Source organism: Staurois parvus, unplaced genomic scaffold, assembly GCF_062004578.1.
Source record: "Staurois parvus isolate SC_StPar_1 unplaced genomic scaffold, SC_StPar_1.0 ptg000356l, whole genome shotgun sequence".
Classification (NCBI taxonomy): Eukaryota; Metazoa; Chordata; class Amphibia; order Anura; family Ranidae; genus Staurois; species Staurois parvus.
Window position 1 is genome coordinate 1760577 of NW_028318152.1, and position 17967 is coordinate 1778543.

Below are 17967 nucleotides of genomic sequence, written 5' to 3' on the forward strand. Positions count from 1 at the left end.
CAAATTCTGACAAACTCCAAGCATTGATGAATGGGATGCTATCTGTCAAGATGTGGCCCAGAAGTTGATTGACAGCATGCCAGGGTGAATTACAGAGGTCTTGAAAAAGAAGAGTCAACACTGTAAATATTGACTGCATAAACTTAATGTAATTGTCAATAAAAGCATTTGACTTTTACGAAATTCTTGTAATTATACTTCAGTATACCATAGACAAAAAGATCTAAAAACACTGAAGCAGCAGACTTTGTGAAAATTAATATTTATGTAATTCTCAAAACATTTGACCAGGGCTGTAGGTGTTAGGGGGAGGGTGGGAGCATTTTTAAGACTTATTTGGGCAAACCCTGGAATTCTAAGTTAAGGTGGGAACGGTCCATATTAGAGCAATGTTACATAACTTATGCATTATATGTTCAATTGCATGAGGATGCACAAGTGTGAATGCACACACACTTGTGATAATATCCCCATCCTATTTAGAGACATGAATTTTGGATCTTGTGTTTGGTTAGTCCTTTCTCTTAGCTTGTCAAAGCAGAGAACATTTGAATTATCGGGAGGGGGATGCTAGAAAAAAGCTGGTAGGAGCATTTTAGTAATGTTTTGGAGCATTCAGCGTTTTTTTTCTGCTTGCAAACCATTCCCAAAAATGCAAAAAAAGGTGTTATTTTTTTTCTGCTGCTAGAAGCTGAAGCTTGAAAAACGCTTCTAGCCGACAGTGGTGTGCATGGGCATAACTAGCTGCGAGGAGCTTAAACATAAGCTACTATGCATGGAGCCTTAATTTGTTCTGCAATGTATTGCAATGGGAATAGGAACAATGGGAGCGTGTCACAGCTGGACTGCATATTAGGTGATTTGTCATTGCAAGCACAACATATAAAAGTAGTGATTGGTTGCATTTAATTTTAACATTCATTTGTGAAGCAGTATCTTGTTTGTTTTTTTTTTTTGTTTTTTGTTTTTTTTTTGTAACAATCTTTTGCTGGAATTCTAACCATTTTTGGTGTTCCATGGTTTAATTATTGTAGTTCATATACCAAATTGTTGAACACCGTCCATGATAATTATTTTATTTACATTTTCAGGACAACCTTTTGGGTTGTACCCCCTTCTACTAAGGTGCAAGTAGTACTGATACATAAAGCAGTAGCAGAATTTTGATTAAAGTCTCTAAATAATAAAAAAAATAGATATAAAAAAAACCTTGCATGTAGTATTTAATGGGAGAAAGTTAGGGGAGCTATGCTGTGGAATGGGAATAGCTATACATATTCTTTAAAATAACTTGTTATACTTACCTGTTCTATGCAATAGTATTGCAGAGTGGTCACCTACCTCTTTTCAGGGGTGCCCTGTTGGTGTTGTGCGCCCCCCCCCCCTCTACTTTGACTGCTCCCGCCTCACAGGATTTGACTGACATCAGCTGGAGCCTATGGCTCCAGCTCTTGCCTGTGTCTCCTGTGAGAAGAGGAAGAGGGAGCAGCACTGCTGCAGACAGGACAGTGTTGGATCGAGAGAGGAGCCAGGTAAGTGTTTAGAGATGGCTGGAGGAGGAAACAGACATTGAAAGATTGTTTACCTTCATGTGGAGACTGCATTAAAGCAAATAACCTTTTGCATTTAGAACTACTTTAACCTGTTCCCTACCGCGCTATAGCCAAAAGACGGCTACAGCGCGGTTGTCTAGTTCCATGGACGTCATTCCGCCCCCAACGGCTCGCACACAGCTGATCACGTGATATGGTAAAGGGCCAATCACAGCAGCCTTTTACCACATGATCAGCTGTGTCTAATGACACAGCAGATCACCGGGAAAATACAGTTGCCGGTTATTGGCTGCACTTTCCTCACGCTTTCAAAGCGTGAGGAAAGTACTGCCAATAACCAGCAATTGTCAGAGAAGTGATCAGCACTGATCATCAGGGCACTGATGATCAGTGCTGCCTACCCGTGCCCTGCAGTGCCACCCATCTGTGCCCTGCAGTGCCACCCACCTGTGCTCAGCAGTGCCACCTATCCGTGCCAGCTCATCAATGCCGCCTATCAGTGCCCATCAGTGCTGCCTATATGTGCCACCTCATCAGTGCCTATCAGTGCAGCCTCATCAGTGCCTATCAGTGCAGCCTCATCAACGCACATCAGTGAAGGAGAAAAATTACCTGTTTGCAAAACTTTATAATAGAAACAAAGTAAAACATTTTTCTTTTTTTTCACATAATTTGCTCTTTTTTTTTGTTTATAGAGCAAAACATAAAACACCCAGTGGCGATTAATTACCACCAAAAAGAGAGCTCTATTTGTGAAAAAAAAAAGATAAAAATTTTTTTTATGGTTACAGTGTTGCATGACCACGCAATTATCATTCAAAGTGCTGAAAATTGACCTGGGCAGCAAGGGGGTATAAGTGCCCAGTAGGCAAGTGATTAACAAAGCCAAGTCATCCCACCGGAGCCATGAACCGGGAGAGCAGCTTTAGGGCCCCTTCAAAGCGGCGCCTTCTAGGCTACAACCCAAATATTGCCACACCTCATCAGCTGTTTGATGATACCAGCTCGGGAACAGGCCCTCATGCAGCAGAGTACGCCAGCCATGGCTCCCCAGCCCTTGGTATACCAGCTCAGGCTTTCTTGTCCGAGCCAATGTCCAGCTTTGCAATGGCCTATGGAAGCAGTCTGGCAAGCCAGGGCAAGGAGATGGTAGATAGGAATATTGATAGGATTATCCTGTGTGTAAACTGAAGTATTATTTTGCTGTAGACATAGTCTATGTTGGGAAAAAGATTGGACTGGTCTTCTTTCCCTTTATGCATCAGGACTAGGAAGTCAGGTTCCAGCAAGGCATCCCTGTAGCGCCAAGGTTTGATATAAATGCCCCAGACCTCTACATTCCAGTTATGGCTTCTATCACCTATATACTGGTAGCTGGGCTAGCTCTGGGTACACAGAACCACTTCTCCCCAGAAATCCTCGGTATGCAGGCCAGTTCTGCCCTTGCTTGGTTCATAGTGGAAGTATTTGCCATTCTTCTCCGCCTCTATTTAGTTACTGTAAATATCAACCTGACTACAGTGGATCTTGTTGCATTTTCTGGATACAAATATGTGGGGATGATCTGGCAGTTCTGTGTGGGCTTCTGTTGGGAAGACAGGATATTATGTGCTACTCGCCTGGTGCTCAATTTCCATAGTTTTTTTCATGGTTTGGACTCTTCAGTTAAAGATCTTGTCAGAAGCTGCAGCAGAAGGAGTTCTGGTGCATGGGGCTAGGAACCAGCTGCGTATGTACCTGACCATGGCCACTGCTGCAGTGCAGCCTCTGTTCATGTACTGGCTGACATATCACCTAGTGAGATGATTCCCCATCAGCCCGAGCTTGTCCTGAAAATGGAAATCTCCCCTACATCAGGATGACTTCAAACACCCCACAAGTCCTTTTTTTTTTTTCTTCCCCCCCCCCCCCCCCCCTCATTATTTTGTACAGTTTTTTTGTGCATGGACCACCTGGTCTGCTCAGTCATTGTACAGCGGTCCCTTTTTTGATCCCTGCTCCGCCGCTGTGAGAAGGACCACTGGACAAACATTCACTCAAGACGATAGTGGCCTCTCCCTACCACAGCCTCACATAGCACAGCTCGGTACTTCCCAAACGTTTTCAGTGTAAAGTCTTTGGTTGTGCAGTTGCTTGTGCATGTTAAGCATCCACAAAACTCAACCCATCTGGTTTCCGCTGAACAGGCCAACAAGTACTGGGCAACAGAAAAATCAAAAATGCCTTTTTCATTGGCACCCTATACCAAACTTTCATTTTAGCATCTTTATTTTAATTAAAGAAGTGTTTGCTTCTATGGTTGAACTTTTAGAGTTATACATATGTTTTGAGACATGTAATTCTGCTGATAAATGCAGCTCCTAGTGCCTGCAGATCCCACACTGAAATCGGGCACAGGACTGGACTCTCAGATACTCCATTGCACCTGATTAAGACTTTGCTTTTGTCTGGGAAGGAAGACCAACAGGACCTCATGATGTCTCAAAGTTCAGTGCAGTTCCAGTCAATGGGGGCTTTGCCTTATTACTGCAGCCAAGGAATACTGCATAGTTTCCAAGCTTAAATTTGTCTGGACTCTTATTGACTTGGGGCTCTCTGTAGTTTACAACATTGGGCCATGTGTACTCATATAAAGATCTAGCTAATTAACGGGCAGAGGGGACCTTGAATGTCGTGAAGTATAGCAGTGTGTGCCGGGATCAAGACTTCACACAGCGGTTTTCATTTTTATTTGTTAAAGCCAGTGTCTCAAGCACATTAAATTAGTCTTTTTTTTTTTTTTTAACTTTTTAAAGAACTACTTTAACCATTTGCCCTCCAGAGGATTTACCCTCCTTCCTGACCAGGCCATTTTTTGCATTGCTGCGCTATTTCAACTGGTAAAATCTATACAGTGAAGGAAATAAGTATTTTATCCCCTGCTGATTGTGAATGTTTGCCCACTCACAAAGAACTGATCAGTCTAAAAATCGAATGGTAGGTGTATTGTAGCACTGAGCGACAGAATAGCAATAAAAAATTCAAAAGAAATGCATGTCTAGCAAATTATGCACTGATTTGCTGTTCACAAAACATGACTTTGTACTTGGTGGCAAATCCGTTGTTGGCAATCACAGAGCTCAGACGTTTCCTGTAGTTGGTCACCAGGTTTGCACACACCTCAGGAGGGATTTTGGCCCACTCCTCTTGGCAGATCCTCTCCAAGTCTTTAAGGTTTGGTGGCTGACGTTTGGCAACTCGAACTTTCAGCTCCCCCTACAGATTTTCAGTCGGATTAAGGTCTGGAGACTGGCTAGGCCACTCCAGGACCTTAATGTGTTTCTTCTTGAGCCACTCCTTTGTTGCCTTGGCCGTGTGTTTTGGGTCATTGTCATGCTGGAACACCCATCCACGACCCATTTTCAATGTTTCTCACCCAAGATTTGATGGTACATTGCCCCGTCCATAGTCCCTTTAATGCGGTGCAGTTGTCCTATCCCCATAGCAGAAATCACCCCCAAAGCAGAATGTTTCCACCACCACGTTTGACAGTTGGAATGGTGTTCTTGGGGTCATAGGCAGCATTCCTCCCCCCTCCAAACACGGCGAGTTGAGTTGATGCCAAAGAGCTCGATTTTGGTCTCATCTGACCACAACACTTTCAACCAGTTCTCCTCTGCATCATTCAGATGTTCAGTGGCAAACTTCAGACGGGCCTGGACATGTGCTTTCTTGAGCAGAGGTACCTTGCGGGCACTGCAGGATTTCAATCCTTGTCGGCGTAGTGTGTTACCAATTGTTTTCTTAGTGACTGTGGTCCCAGCTGCCTGGTGATCATTGACAAGATCCTCACATGTAGTTCTGGGATGATTCCTCAAGTGTTGACCCTATGGAGGTATGTAAACAGCAGTTGCACCATGCATGTGAGTTATCGCCGTGAATGTCAGATCGAGAACTGTAATTCTAACACTAGACCTCCTGTGTAAATCTAAAATGGCAGCCTGTAAAGACTTTTAAAGAATCACCTTTGGTTATTAAAAAGGTATGCAGTTTGTCTCCATTGCATCGAGGTGTGCGCAGTTTTAAAGCATGCCATGTTTGGTATCTATGTACTCGACATACCATCATCTTATAGTATATACTAGTTTTTTTTTTTTTGGTTTTTTTTTATGCAGCCTGTGGGCTGAATGAAAAAAAGAGAAGAAATCTCTGCCATAAAAAGTGTGTGGTATGCCCGTCATTAGAATATACCGCCCTGCATCCACCCACTTATAATGGTGGGCACTTTTTTTTTTTTTTTGTCGTTCAGCCCGTGGGCTGAACAAAAAAAAAGAACCTGACAGATTCTTCTATTCACATCGATTGATGTGGATGAAGAAATCTTTGCCAAAATTTTTTTTTTTTAAATGTATGCCAACGCATAGGGGCCATCAACCCACTGGCCACCCCAGGCCCCATGCTTGGGCATATATGTTGTTTTTTAACTTTGGATGAAAAATCTCATCCAACAGCGCAGCACACACTGATGTATATTCGGAGAGCAAGACCCTGTTGCTGTCAGAATAAACAGATTGGTGCTGCAGCTGAATGGCATTCTTGCAAATAAAACAGCTATGGTTAACAATGAAACAGTAACTCAATAAAACAGTAACAGTAAAACCATAACAGTAAACAGTAACTTTACAACAATAGAACAACATTTTTGTTTTTCTTTTAATTTTCTAATTTTATTTTTTTTAACTTCATTTATTTACTTTAACCAGATTGTAGGGTCTTTCAAAATGTGATTAGCCAGTTTCTTGACTACCTAACATCTTTCGAGACCCTGGGCATATATGTGCCCTGAGCTGTGCCATGCTGTACCCTATACTAATAGACCCTATACTAATAGTATGGTAGCGACGGAAGCAGTCCTTGAGGTGGAGACCAGGTTGGCTATGACAGAAGGGACAAAAACATTCTGTGCCTAATTCCGTGTCTGCTACAGACACACCCTTTTTTTGTAGTGTCCTTTGGGTTGGGGTACCAGGAATGGCATTGGGAAAATGCCTCTCATGCAGCCGGCTAACTGCATCTGAGTTGATGATGGTTTGGGCCATAGCACCTTCTGGATACAAAAGGCCTGTGATGATCTCTTCCTGGAATTTTAGGAAGGATCCACTTAGTCCAGTTGCTTTGTAAAGCACAAAAGCGTTATATAGAGCCCATTGAAATAAAGAAATAGACACTTTTTAGGATGGTTGTGTCTGCGTGGCTGGAAGATAGGATGAAAACATGCCATTTGTCCTACTTCACTGCGAACAATTCATCATTTCTCAAGCAGGCTTTTTCTCCCCCTTTCTAAGATGGGTATTTACAAACCGTTGAGGGAAGCCTTGGCGATTAGGTCGCACGGTGCCACATGCGCCAATTCCAAGATTGTACAAATGTCTAAATAGTGGCACACTTGAATAAAAATTGTCCACGTATAAGTGGTACCCCATATGGAAAAAGGATGACACCAAGTCCCAAACTATCTTGCCACTGCTCCCCATGTAGTCCGGGCATCTGGGGGGGGGGGGAGGGGGGGGAGGCTCCACGTGTCTTTTCCCTCGGAAATCTGAAACGTATATGTATAGCCTGTTGCCCTCTCACAAGTCTTCTACATCTCCATATCAGGCACGTTTGCTGGGGAGAAATTGTTTGAATGCAAGGTGGCCAGAAAAACTAATGAGGAACTCATCAACACAGATATTTTGCTGGGGAGTATAGACATCTGCAAATTTTTGGTTAAGGTGATTTACGAGGGGCCGAATTTTGTGGAGCCGGTCAAATTCAGGGTCACCCTGAGGATGACATAGTGTATTGTTTTTGAAATGCATAAATCGCATTATTCTCATATGCATGCATGGCATTGGCAGCATAGAACACAGGCATATGATGAATTGGGTCTGTGGACCAATGCAATTAATTTTTTTAGTAATGCCCATGTTGAGGGTTAGGCCCACAAAAACTTTAAATTTGGAAAATGTAATGGATTTCCATGCAAATGGTCTTTGGTTTGGCGGCGATAAACTGTTGTGCTTATAAATTGCTTTGATCCACAATCAATGCATACAGATCTTCAGTGAAAAACCGCTCCAAAAAATCAAGGGGAGTAGTTAAATTTGCTGTTTCCACCTGAATTCCTGGTTGGGCAGTGAATGGGGGAAGTACGGGGGCTGCAGAATTTGTGGGCTGCAAGCACATCCGGAAGGACACTATGGGCCCTACGGGCCTATGTTTGATTTCTTGGTGGCTGCGGGACGTCATTTGTGTTGGTCATCGCACCAGCTTGTACTGCACTTATGGAACTCTCCACGTCACCAAGTGATACTGCAGTGCTGGTATGTATAAGACCAGCATGTACTAGGCCGCTGGTGCTCACCAGTTCACCAAAAGGTAGATCAGCACTGGCACTCTGCTGTATATGAGAATCATCATGCAATTGTACCACCTCAGCAACCTGGGAATGGGGTCGGGTATGCTTGACCTTAGCAGGGACCTCTACTCTATCGTCTGAGCTATCTCTCAGGGTGCCGCTGTGGTCCACAGGTTCGTGTTCAGAGGCAGATTCTGTCAGTGAGGCTTCCCCTTTGCTTTCATCTGACATGCTCAGAATCCTGTAGGCCTCTTCACTAGAGTACCTTTCGCTGGACATTTTGGCCACTAAATTTATAGGTACCTAGTGCTACTCATGGGAAAAAGAGCACTTTGCTGTCATGGACTCATTGAACCGCTACAAAAAAATTTACCTGTAAGTGATAACAGAGATCAGGCCTGATTCTGCGAACACTGCGGTTTTGTGTGCAATGTATCAAGTGACAGTGCTCTACTGACACTGCACTTGCCAGGGGGGAAGGGAGGGGTTAAGCATAGGCTCTAAATACAGTTGCTGGCATGTGCCGGGGCTGATCCCACTAATGCTGCATTTTTGGGGAAACTATACTATTGTGAATGCTGGTATAGTGCTGATCTTATCAGATATTGATCTGTTCAGACCCTATACTAGCAATGGAGGTTTATTGTGTATGTGAGCGTGTTCCTGGCAATCAGGGTTAAATATAATGACTTGTGTAGTGGCGGGCAATCTGACCCTATCTGGGAGGGATGCTAATACTATCTGAAGACGCCGGTGACACTAGTACAGTGATCAGTATAAAAAAAGAACTACTAACAACACTGGTGACAGGGAAGTGAAGGTTAACTGGGGGGGCGATAGGGGGTTAAATGTGACCTAGCTGTGCTTTTACTGTAAAAGTGTAGTGTTTTTACTCGCGTGGATCTGCTTTCTTCTCTCTCTGGGACGGAATGTGCCCAGGGAGAGAAGATGGCATCATTTCCTGTACCTGTGTAAATGTAAACACAGGTACAGGAGGATCTGTGATAGTCCAAGGATAAATCAGCAGATCCAGGCTGAACATCACTGGCCTGAATTTGTTGATTGATCTTTTGGGCACCCAATAACAGCGGGAGCGCAAATCATGTTGATATACATGATTTTGCGCAGAGAGTCTGCCCTGTAGCAGTATTACTGCTATAGGGCAAACTTAAAGCTGTTAAGCACTCCCGAGAGTGGTCTTCTGTGTATAAGGACATTTGATTAGGATCCCTACTTGAATAAGAAAAAAAAAACACTGTCTATAAAATCATCAAGTCATATGTTACACAGATGTGTATTAAAGCTGTTCTGTTGACACTGCAATTGAGTATTTTTTTAATTCTCCATTATAGCGTGAAATGTAGTTATTGGATATGAATTCCAAGGGGAATTTTGTTTGAAATCACTTGCATCTTCCTATATTGACAGCCAGGGTACCAATGCCTGTGGCCACTGTTTGTAAATGGCCCTGTAAGTTAGAATAGAGCAGTTACTGACATACCCCCACCTTTCACATCAATATACTTTCAGACCTTTGTAACGGGTGTTAGTGCGTGAAACATGTTTTTCCTTTTATATCCTCCAGACCCAAGCTTTCTACCACTCTGGAGCCACATAGCTTAAATAAGAATTCCATGTATGGTCATTTTATACTTGGACCAACTTAGCTATGCATATGCCATACTTGGCTGATCCCCTTGGACAAGGTGAAGAGGCAGAGTGATGGCATCATGCTCTCCACCTTATCCAATCGGAGAAAGCTTTGCATTCACTCATAAAATGCAAAGCATTCTCTAAATGGAGCCCGTGCCAAGTGGCTTGACCTCCTTTGTTCAGAATACAGCAGGGTAGTTGCTCAACAGGGGACCCTGAAACATGCGGAGATCACTAAAGTAGCAATGTCTGTGTCATGGTTTCCAGGGGGATCGACCAAGTACGGTAAATTATATATATTTTATAACCATAAACTTCACTGCTGTTGTGACATACAGTTGTGCTCAAAAGTTTACATACCCTGGCAGAAATTGTGAAATTTTGGCATTGATATTAAAATATGACTGATCATGCCAAAAAATGCTCTTTTACTGAAGGATGATGATCATATGAAGCCATTTATTATCAAATAGTTGTTTGGCTCCTTTTTAAATCATAATGATAACCGAAATCACCCAAATGGCCATGATCAAAAGATTACATACCCTGGAATGTTTGGCCTTGATATAGACACACAAGGTGACACACATGGGTTAAAATGCCAATTAGAGGTTAATGTCCCACATCTGTGGCTTTTTAAATTGCAATTAGAGTCAGTGTATAAATAGTCAATGAGTTTGTTAGCTCTTACGTGGAAGCACTGACTGGGCTAGATACTGAGCCATAGGGATCAGAAAAAAACTATTAAGTTCCATTACCTTGTTACGCAGGACTTTTGACAAAGATGGAAAAGGACATAAAAAGATGTCCAAAGCCTTGAATATGCCAATCAGTACTGTTAAATCACCTATTAAGAAGTGGAAAGTTCGGGGATCTCTTGATACCAAGCCAAGGTCAGGTAGACCAAGAAAGATTGCAGCCATAACTGCCAGAAGAATTGTTCGGGATACAAATAAAAACCCACAGGCAACCTCAAAATAAATACTTGAACAAACATGAGCAGTTTGGTCGAAGTGCCAGAAAGAAGCTTTTACTACACAAAAAGGCCTGGTTAGGCATGTCAAGGTGTTGTCAGGCATATTGTAACTGGGCTTTTTTGTGGCATTGGTGTAGTAAAAGCTTCTTTCTGGCACTTCGACCAAGTTTGTTCAAGTATCTCTGTATTGTACTCCTTAAAAAAAAACAAAAAAAAAAAACATCTTTTTCCAGAGCAGCCTGTTTTTCTTTTGAGGTTGCCTGTGGGTTTTTATTTGAATCCCAGACAATTCTTCTGTCAGTTATGGCTGCAATCTTTCTTGGTCTACCTGACCTTGGCTTTGTATCAAGAAATCCCTGAACTTTCCACTTCTTAATAGGTGATTTAACAGTACTGATTGGCAATATCAATGCCAAAATTTCACAATTTCTGCCAGGGTATGTAAACATTTGAGCACAACTGTATACTATTTCTATATGGCAAAATCCAAGGAACTCTCAAAAGAAATTTAGTAGTGATGCACCAATATGTCGGCCCCCAAATATCATCCGAAAATCGGGTTATCGGCATTTTGCCGACAGAAAGAAAAAAGGGTGCTAATAATGCCGATTTGTTTTCTTTTCTTTGTTTTTTTTTTTTTTGTTTTTTTTTAAAGGATAAGTTCATATATTCATATTCAGGGTGTAACATGTTATGAAAGGATCGGCCCCTGCTCCTTCCCACAGACAGAATGTTGGAGTAAAACAAAACTGACTTTATTAACAAACAGCACAGCATTTATACACAAAAGCATTCCCTTTAGACAGGTATGGCCCTTATTACAAGTCCCAGGAGAAAATGACATTACATAAACAAACAATCAAACACAATAAAACTATGGATTCCTTCCCAGCACTCTGGACTCTGAAGGTGATTCTCACCTGAACTTAATTACAGCAAATAATAGTACATAATTGCATTAACACTATAATAACACTTTCTGCAGGAGAATCCAAGTGAAGAAGATGCTGCAATTGTGGATAAAATTTTATCATCCAGGATCATAAAGAAAGAGGTGAGAGACCATATTGCTCTGGCTGTTGAGTCTTTGCAGGTTGTGAGCGTGGAACATGTCATTCACTGCACTTTTGTTTCAGACTCCATCCGGGATGTTGGTTGATGTGGAAGAATTTTACGTCAAGTACAAAAATTAGTAAGTATAGTTGAATTGTTTTACATTTTTTGTTGTTACAGAACTTTTCAAATGAATCCCGACTAGGCCAAAACTTTAGTTTAAGCCGAAAAGTATTAGAGCCTTGGATTGCTTTTAGTAACATCTGTACCCCTATTTAGGATATATACCCCTCACTTACTGTCCTCACAAACGGTAATGGGAAATTTCTCCTGTGCGACCACAGACAAATACTGTTTGTCTGGGTGATGATTGCACTCCCCATTTTTTGCATTACGTTACAGAGACTGGAATCAATGGAAAATCTCCCAAGTGGGATCACAAACATTATTAGAAACCTGACCAGAATTTTAAATCCTTAAAACGGTTAACTCATTAAACATTTTGGCTGGAGTTTAGTTTTTAATATGATGCACAGCCTACAGACCAGGAATTTGAAGAGCAACATTTTTCTGAAACATATTTATTTGCACAATATCTTGTTATAATTGAGAAGTTTGCAGACAAAGTAAATTCTGGAAGACCAATGACAAGTAATATTTCTATGCTAACCATATACTCGTGTCTTTTTTTTTTTTTGTATAATTGATCAGATGTTGAAAATGATTATTGGTCTGATTGACAAAACAACAGAAGCCATTGACTGTCACTTTGAAAACAATTGTTTTGTACTTTGATCAGTTTGTTTGGTCACACGTGACAGAAATAACATTTTCAAAATGATGATGAGAAAACAACCTCCTGAGGGACAGATCACCACTGACATTTTCCAGCCAATCAGATCATTTGTTTCTGTAATTCGAAACCTTGAAAGATATCGTAAGAGATTAAAATATTGTTGAAATCAATTTTTAATAGATTTGATTGAGATATGAATTTGATTGTTAAACAATCTACCAATAAGAATCCATACTTCTGGAAGATAACTGTTGCACAGCTGTAGTGGTCTGTTATCAGTACAGCCACACATGCATTTTTAGCAGACAGCAGAACATGTGACGCTACTTCAGGCAAAACAAATTACATAAAGCATACAGTTCTTTCTGCAGAAAGAGCCAATACTTTTGATTGTCCAAGGAAATCCTCTAATGGTGATTAATTAGGACACTCACCCATCCCAGTGTTTGCCAGAATTACTTATAGCCTTTAGATTGTTTCTGGATGGCAGCATCAGTCAGATACCTATGTCAGATTATTATATGGGAACAGACCCCTTTCTAATGTTTCCTCCAAGTTGTAATGTTTCCTCAAAAGAAAGATGTTTTATTTTATATCTGTGGAAACTGTCCCATGTGTATGTATTATCCTTTATCTTATGTCTTGGGATGCCGTAAAGGAGTCACAAAGCGCCCTAAGAGTCATTGGTATGGAATGACGCATAGACTATAGATTGTGGCATTCAGAAAGCAACTCTGTGTTTGTATAACCAAAGCATTGTTTTCTAGTTTTGAATGGAATGGGTAAGACTTCCTATGCCTATTAAATTGGTATTGCTCTTTGTATTCCTGATGGATACACTCGTCTTCTCTATTTGTCTTGGTGGCTATTATTAACAGATTAAACATTGAGCGGAAATCCAAACTTTTAGAGTTGTCATCTGACCAGAAGATGACATAAAATCTTCCAATGGGACGCCTGTTTAGATTTCTTTAGCTTTCGATTTCCTCTCACTTCCTGTTGTATCTCTAGGTGGTCAAAAAGTGAAGGAAACCTCCACAACAGGACATATGCAGCAAATAACAGATTTAGGCTAGGTACACACTAGTCCGACTCCAAAGTTACCTGACTTTTTATACTCTGTGGTCAGACTGACTTGTGTAGTATCAGTTAAGATTGCTCTCATAGGGAAACCTTGAATTTCTCATATCATCCAACGTAGGGTCTCGCAAGTTGGATCCTATGTCGCAGCAATGTGAACCGAGCCTTAGGAGTCAATTCACTAAGAGATAAATACCGCAAGAAATTTTGAGTTAAAATAACTTGTGCTGTATTTTATCTCAAACGTTTTTGGTTCAGGAAAAAACATGTTTATTTACCGAATGCAGTAAAAATTTGTTTTTCAATATTTATTAAAACCCTGAAAATCAATGTGCACAGTCACTTAATCACAATAAAATCAAGTGAAAAAACATGTATGTACACAATATTGAATGCTTTGCTAAACACGAAGCCCTGGTTCACGCTCAATGCAACTCTGAAATTTCAAGTGAAGTAGTGCAATTTCAAAGCCGCACAGTAGTGCAATTTGTACCTTCTGATTTCACTGCGGCTTGCGACTTCATTTAACAGAAGTCATTGCAAGTTGCAATGAAATCAGAAAAAAGTAGTGCATGAACTATTTTTGAAATTGCGCTACTGCAGATTGTACTGATTAAGACAGCGGCATAGAAATACATTAGATGCAACTTTTGTCGTGTTTTGTAAATAGCATGTCGCACCGATGTGAACCAGGCCTTAAGGTCTTTTCACATGAACCTCTGCACAAACATAAACAAAAAACAGTGTAGCGCAACCAAATCAACATTCAAATAACACATAAATCTATAAATACAGTGAATCCAATCCAGCAAGAAAGTTCATAAATGTCCCAAAATCCAATCACCAATAAGTGTTTGATGAAAATCTTCTTATAATAACACCCTTGTATCAACCACCTCCACCAAAAGGAAGATTGGCCAGAATCTGACCTCTGAGCTAACCGTAGGTCTTAAGTGCTTTCCCTTTAAGGACATGAGTGCCTTCATTAAACTACCGATCCTTAAAGCGGAGTTCCAGCATCTTCAATGTGGGCACCCGGCTGCAGCTGTGACAGCTTGTGGCTTCACAGCTGGGTGCCCACTACACATATGCGAGAATCGCTGGACTTTGTGAATGGCCCCGTAGTCTTCTGGGACCTGTCACATGTCCCAGAAGACTACGGGGAGGGAGGGTAGGAGGACAACTTCCGCTTCCAGTGGAAGTGGGAGCAGTTACCACGCCCCCCTCCGCTCCCCAAATGTGCCAATCCTTAATGGGGAGCGGGGGACAAAGACTTAAAGCGGAACCTCCCCTTTTGGGTGGAGCTCTGCTTTAAGCTGTCTGGTGCTAAATAATTTGCCGTTATTTTTGGCATTTTTTTTGCAGTTTTTTTTTTTTTTTTTTTTTTTTTACATGCTAACACTGTACCAGAGGAGGATAGTTCAGGAAATAAATGCACACAGAAATATTATGAAACTGAAAACATTCCAGTGTACTTTCATTCACAGAACCATCTCCTTCTAGTGAAATGTTAGTTTATTTTCATTTCTGAACTCAAGGCAGAACATTTCCACACTGATACATTGTATGCTTTTAACTTACTGGCCAGTGCAGAGTTCCCTCATTGTTCTCATGGACTGACCTGGAGCAGTGGCTATCTCTGAAAAATAGCAACTGAAAAACGGTTTCTCTTTTAGATATACTTTGTACTCAAGTATTGTGTCAACTGCTTTTTGAGGGTTATTTTAGGCCATAGTGCTGACATTTTTCTTTTATCTATTTGATAAATAACAAATGTGTACGGTATATTCTGTAGTGAATTAACTTTAATGATTTTTTTTTTTTTTTAGTTATTTACCTCACATCTAATATTTTACTTTGATGAACTATTTTATTATCTCATGCGATATTTCAAAAGAAAGAGTCACGTGATCTTCATATCACATGTGGACTCTTTTAGTGAATTTGGCCCCTTGGCAGTTAATCCTTGCCTACTTCACACAAAACAAAAATAAAATGTTGACTATGCATACACTATGTAAGCTGAAAGTTATCTGTTTAAACTGAAGATAAGGAGACTACATGCATCCATATCTGTGTGATGAGCAGCCAAAGTACTTGTATGATTCTGTGCATAGTGTAAATGATTCCTTGTCTGTTTTTTTTCTTTTATTGTGACTTGTAGTGATTTGTTTCCTGCTTTTTTCATAACGCAGTGTAAGCATTTGAAGTGTATATGGGCACACACAATGATGCAGCACTGAAATCTGTTTTTCCCTTGCTTCAGCTCTTATTTGCACTGCGAATGGGCCACCGAGCAGCAGCTGCTGAAGGATAAAAGAATTCAGCAGAAGATAAAACGTTTCAAGATCCGGCAGGCACAACGAGCACACTTTTTTGCTGATGTAAGCAGAAGTTTTTTCTGTTCTCTCAGTATCTAAGAAGGAGCTGAATATCACAACTCATGCAGGCCTGGAAAGCGGTTATCAATATCCCAGATTCAGGTTTTTTTAGTAGAATTTCCACCATAATAATACATTCTTTATTTTGTGTCCCATTATTATTGCAGCAGGTAAAACTGCAGGAAAAACTGGTCAACAATGGCATAGAACAATTAAGACTTTTCCATAAGCCTGGTACACACGATGAGAATATCGAGTGAATGATCGTCCATTGTTTTTGCATGTTAGTCTCGTGGCAAAAATGAAGAGGTTATAAAGTTACGCAAATTCTCGTATGACAGAATACAATTTTGCTAGTGATGTAATGTGGTGTTTTGTAATGTATTCTTTAATTTCTGAGCATTTTTGGTCTTGCGTTTCCATTTTTGGGGGGACAGATACTGATTAAACAAAAATCATACAATCTGGTATCATATGAAAATATTGTTCATATTTGTCCATTCAAATAATTTTGGATGAAAGCTGTGTACTAACAATCAGATTATTGTATGATCTCTACAAAAGCGGTATTTTTCTTCTAACGTTCTGATCGTGTGTACTAGGCTTTAAGCTGACTGTACATGAAAGTTCAAACGGTGTTTGTTTAAAATTTTCACAAAAGAAACCCCTTACAACAGTAAGAGAAGTAAAAACAAATGTACAGTAGTACATTACCATAATAATGCCAGAAGAAAAGCATATAAGAGGACTACGCAGAGCCCACATAAGATAATTAAGGCAGGCATAATGTAGTGTAAGTGCAATGTAACCCTCAGTGCAAATGCACCTTGTAGTAGCCACACACACGCTAGAAAATACCCATATCTGAGACGGATCGAAGTTTGACTCATATATGGCCATTCCCAGTCAATAGAAGTCAGTCTAATGAGCAACCTCTGACAAACAGGAACGTTGAAAAATGTTTCTCAATCAGCCAGCTACAGCTGCTGATCTGTGTATTCTGACAGCGGAGGAGTCCTGCTGTCAGAATACAGTGACACAGCAGGGGCAGGACACCTCCATGCACTTTGCTTGTATGGCTAGGGGATCCACTCTTTTTTTTTTTTTTCCCCCCCCCCAAACGACTGGCTGATCAGACAGAAAGATAAGATTAAAAAAAAAAAAAAAAAGAAATGGTCCATCTATTGCCAACCTTACTTTAAGCTTAGCCAAAAATATTTTTGGTTGAAGTTCCACTTTAGGGCCTGTGTCAGCTGAGCAAGTTTGCATGCTCATTTTGTTTCCTTTCTAATTTGATATTAGTATGCTGAAGCAGCTTCTGCTGAATCTCCATGATAGGACCTGTACCTTTTTGAAGCAGGGCCTCAGGCCCTGTGATAATACTATGGCATCATTCCATTAATAATGTTCATATTGTGTGAAAGCCTGTGTCTGTGGATGGAAAACTTTCAAATCTAGTCTTGAAACAGCATTCGCCAGATGGAGCGCAGTAGAATGTAGTGATGTTTTTGTGTAGTGTAGTTTTTGGTGAAAACTGAATGCAAACTACTAACAATTGGCTAGTTATGTCTTGGCCATGTTTTTTAGAAAGATGACCTAGAAGGTATTTTCTTGACAAGAGGCAGACTTCTCTTTGGAACTGTGGTTATTGAGGAATGCTCATTCATTGGACATCTTTGTCAGGGAAATAAATTTTTGTCCCACAAAAATGATTTGCTTTTTTTTTTTTTTTTTTTTTTATCGTGGATTTACAGATGGAAGAAGAACTGTTTAACCCAGATTATGTAGAAGTTGATCGTGTGCTAGAAGTTTCTTTCTGTGAAGATAAAGATACAGGAGAGGCAAGTATAAAACTTTCTGTAGTTCCTAACTAAATGTCTGGTGGCCATATAGTTCTCTAGATTGTCTGTGTTGTTACTGCCAATGGGTGTCTGCTGTGGGAGGAATCTCTAATAAAGTTTCTAAGAGTCAACGAGGTGCACATTTTAGACCCATCACAACCCAAGTATGCCAAATATCCTAAAACGAGCTGTTTATTCAAAGCATTTGATCTGCATCGGTTTGCACCCAAACCATAACATCTTGTCAGTAAAGTT

The 17967-nt window shown here is 40.6% G+C and overlaps 1 protein-coding gene and 1 pseudogene across 3 annotated transcripts in view; both read left to right on the plus strand.

Moving 5' to 3' along the window:
* CHD9 (chromodomain helicase DNA binding protein 9) overlaps window positions 1–17967 on the plus strand; it is a 310468-nt gene that overhangs the window by 180201 nt on the left and 112300 nt on the right. For all 3 annotated transcript variants that reach the window (XM_089684773.1, XM_089684774.1, XM_089684775.1), the window contains 4 exons: window positions 11547–11615; window positions 11698–11753; window positions 15757–15874; window positions 17626–17712. In XM_089684773.1, coding sequence (XP_089540899.1) covers window positions 11547–11615; window positions 11698–11753; window positions 15757–15874; window positions 17626–17712 — 330 coding nt within the window. The remainder of the gene's footprint in view (window positions 1–11546; window positions 11616–11697; window positions 11754–15756; window positions 15875–17625; window positions 17713–17967) is intronic.
* LOC149456576 (protein YIF1B pseudogene) lies at window positions 2460–3359 on the plus strand (annotated as a pseudogene).